The following is a 3,826-nucleotide window of genomic DNA, read 5'->3' on the forward strand; positions in this document are numbered from 1 at the left end:
CACTGATTAATTGTTCTAAATGTGAGGAAATTCTCCTTAGAGCTGCATCTCTGATTAGTTTCCAGCCATTGCTTCTTCTTCAGCCTTCAGTTGCTTTGGAAAATAGTTTGTCTCCCTCTTCTTTTTGAAAACATCTGAAATATTGGAAGACTGTCATCCTGTCACCCCTAGTCCTTCTCCTCCTTCGACTAGACCAGGGTTAGGCAACCTTGGCTCTTTTATGACTTGTGGACTTCAGCTCCCAGAATTCCTGAGCCAACATGGCTCAGCTTGGAAACCTCTCCCTTTCCCCTCAGCATGCCTGGATCAGGAATTCTGGGAGTTGAAGTCCAGGAGTCATAAAAGAGCCAAGGTGGCCTACCCCTAGACATAACCATTTCTTACACCCATTCCTCTTGTTTTAGCTTCCCTTCCCCTAATCATCTTTGTTGCTCTTCTCTGCAACCTTACTAGTTTTTTCTCTAGCGAGGTACAAAATGTACAAAACCACAAAGATGGAGTTTGACCCAATTTGTAATTTTTAAACAAGTTCATGAATAGATTGTTTGAAAATGCATTTCAAAAAAATTATAAATTGATTTGCATTTTAATGAGTGAAATAGGTATGGGCTACGGAGCCACAGAGTGCACTGGTCGAGGGGCCATCAGGCTGTGGCTGCTGGCGAACACCGTCGGCTCGCTGGCCTCTGTGTGGGGGGCTGATGGTGTGGGGCAGCAGCTGCCCCGGCCCCTGCCTCACCTTGCCTTGCCCCGCGGCAATGGCACCCCTGCCCTGCTCCCTGCCTCACCTCACCCCGCAGGACGAGTCTCCTGCCTCCTACCCCACCCGCCAGAAACCTCCCCCAATCCTGCCCAGCCCCAAGTGTCCCTCCCCACGAGCAACATTGAGGTGGCCACGCCCACTCTGGCCACACCCACCCAGCATCCAGCCATAAATAAGCCATAAACTGAGTTACAGTTTGGGCACTTGGTCTCTAAAAGTTTCGCCATTACTGCTATAGATCACCTCCCCTCATAGGATTTGTATGTGCCAGGTAGCTCTAATGATGCAGAGCGTATAACCTATAACATTGTTCCTTGGGCCACCAGACTTAACATGGCCTCCTCCTAGAATGGCTTCCTATTGTTGCTTTGGCAGTTAAGGGAGTGGGTGGGTGTAAATATATTCACCAGGGTGAGCAATGCCTGACATTGGGGGTTAATTCCATTTCCTGAAAGGGAGGCTGAGGCCATCTTTGGTCCAAAACTACCACCACATCGTCCTACCTGCCCAAGTTAGACTTTGCCCTCCCTCCCCCCCTAAAAAAATCCTTTTCGCTTCATGTGTTGTATCCACACAACCACGGGAATCCCTTCACCAAGGGCAGAAGTGCCAGAAACCATGGCTGAAGACTGATCCCCGCTGTGGAGGATGTGCTAGGGGCAAAATTGAATTTTAACACACACACACACACACACACACACACACACACTCCTGCCATTTCTTTAGTAGTGCACTCATTGTCCAAATAGATATTGTTTAAAATACATCAGTCTCTAGGTAATATAGTTATTTTTAATTATATAAATTCTACCCAACGACAATTGTAATTGTTTTTCCATCTTAACAAATCCTTCCTGATTTCACTCCATGCCTTGTCATAATTATTTTGACATAGAATTTGTGTTCTTTGTAAGAATACCCAAATGTCTTACTTTTCTTTTAAATCGCTTTTCCCATCAATTCTTTTTGGTCTTCCATTTTCATATTTTGGTGAACGTCTTTGTCTATTCACCATTGATTTTAAAACCAGCTAATGCACTAAAATCCGTTAATTTTTCCATTAATATTATGATTTCTTCCAAAAGGTCTTTCAAAACGACCATAACATTATAATCAAAGCCCTTCTTACTTCCGGGTTTCCATCCGCTGCGCTCTAGGATACATATTCTATGCTTGTACAGGGAGTCCTTGACTTACAACAGTTCATTTAGTGACCGTTCAAAGTTACAACGGCACTGAAAAAAAGTTGATTTATGACCTTTTTTCACAGTTACCACCTTTACAGCATCCCCATGGTCATGTGATCAAAACTCAGATGCTTGGCAACCGGCTCCTACTTATGACCGTTGCTGTGTCCCATGATCCCCTTTTGCAGCCTTCCTTCTGACATGCAAAGTCAATGGGAGAAGCCAGATTCACTTAACAACCGCGGGACTAACTTATCAACTGCAGTGATTCACTCGGCAACTGTGGCAAAAAAGGTCGTAAAATGGGGCAAAACTCACTTAACAAATGTCTCACTTAACAACAGAAATTTTGGGCTCAATTGTAGTTGTAAGTCGAGGACTACCTGTATATATAAGAATATATATTCTTAGAATCACAGAGCTACAAGGGACCTATAACAGAATAACAAGAGTTGTAGTCTTCTAGTCCAACCCTCTTATATGATTCCGGAGAATTTCACATTAGATTTTCACACTCACATTAGACTTTCATATTCACTTCTTAAAATTAAATTTGTTTTAAAAATTATAAAAAATTTAAGTTGGCAACAAAATTTCCAAGGAGACAATTTCAAACGGACAAACTCCAGGAGGCAAGATGTTCCAATTGGCAAGTTTTCTCACGCTACACACTTGTCGAGGTTTTTCTTCTGTGTGGATTTTTCATTGTGCATCTGAAGATCTGATTATCAGATGAAAACCTTTGCCACATCCTAAGCCCTGATAAAAGTTTCTCTCCAGTAAGAATTCACTGATGCTGAAAAAGAGTATTTTTTCAGGCTAAACATACATCACACTCCAAATATTTATGCTGCATCTTTCCTATGTGGATCAGAGCAGGGGTGTCAAACTGCCAGTCCACGAACCAGATGCATCATAGCAAAACTGCACACACCCCATTGCCGGCAATGGCAAAAAAGTCACAACACGTCATGAAAGATCACGTGACGTTGCGAGTTTGATACCCCTGGATTAGAGTATGATTTTTAAGAGATGAATGACAAAAAAATGCTCTCTCATGATCTAAGAGTTTCTAATTCGCCTCCCCACCCCTCTTTAGGAACTCTTACATGACTTCTAAGGGCTGAACAACTATAAAAAACTGGTCCACCATCAGGGCGTAAGGCCTTTTCCCAATTGAGTTTTCTGATATCTCCCTTTTAAGCAAAACATTTCTACACTTTAGGAGTCTTTATGGCTTCCTTCTTTTATGGACCTTTTGATGACTTCCAAGGTGTTGTTTTTGGGAAAAGCATCTCCCACACTCCACACATTTATAGGGCTTCTCTCCTGTGTGGATTCTCTGATGTATCCGGAGTTCAGCAGACACCAGAAATCGCTTGTCACATTCTGGGCACTGATAGGGCCTGTCTCCGGTGTGAAGTCTCTTATGTCGAGTTAGGCTTGTTCTTTGGGCGTAACATCTTCCACACTCCGGACATTTATATGGTTTCTCTCCACTGTGTGTTCTCTGATGTAACAAAAGGCTATATCTCCTAGAAAAACATTTATCGCACTCTGAGCATTTATGGGGCTTCTCTCCTATATGGACTTGCCAGTGACTTCTAAGATGAGATGAATTAATAAATGCTCTCCCACAGTCTAAACATTTGTATTTTTTTTCCCCTCTATGAATTTTCTTATGCTTTCCGAGGTTTGATATTGAACGAAAAAAATTTCCACACTCGATGCACTGATAGGGTTTCTCCCCTGTGTGGATTATCTGATGTAGAAAAAGACTTTTCTTTAGAGCAAAACATTTCTCACAATCGTTACATTTATAAGGTTTTTCTCTTGTGTGCGTCTTTTGGTGTGTCCAAAGTGTGGAATGACTCCC

At 42.5% G+C, this 3,826-nt stretch overlaps 1 protein-coding gene across 1 annotated transcript; it reads right to left on the minus strand.

The window, feature by feature from the left end:
* Nucleotides 1–3,274: 3,274 nt before the first annotated feature.
* Nucleotides 3,275–3,817, minus strand: LOC107298798 (zinc finger protein 572-like; the record flags this gene model as incomplete). The annotated part of the gene is made up of 1 exon (XM_029286616.1): nt 3,275–3,817. A coding segment is annotated over one exon (543 nt), but the record flags the coding sequence as incomplete, so codon positions are not given.
* Between the last annotated feature and the right edge of the window lie 9 nt (nt 3,818–3,826).

Source organism: Protobothrops mucrosquamatus, unplaced genomic scaffold (genome assembly GCF_001527695.2).
Source record: "Protobothrops mucrosquamatus isolate PMUCROS unplaced genomic scaffold, P.Mucros_1.0 scaffold4282, whole genome shotgun sequence".
NCBI classification, from domain to species: Eukaryota; Metazoa; Chordata; class Lepidosauria; order Squamata; family Viperidae; genus Protobothrops; species Protobothrops mucrosquamatus.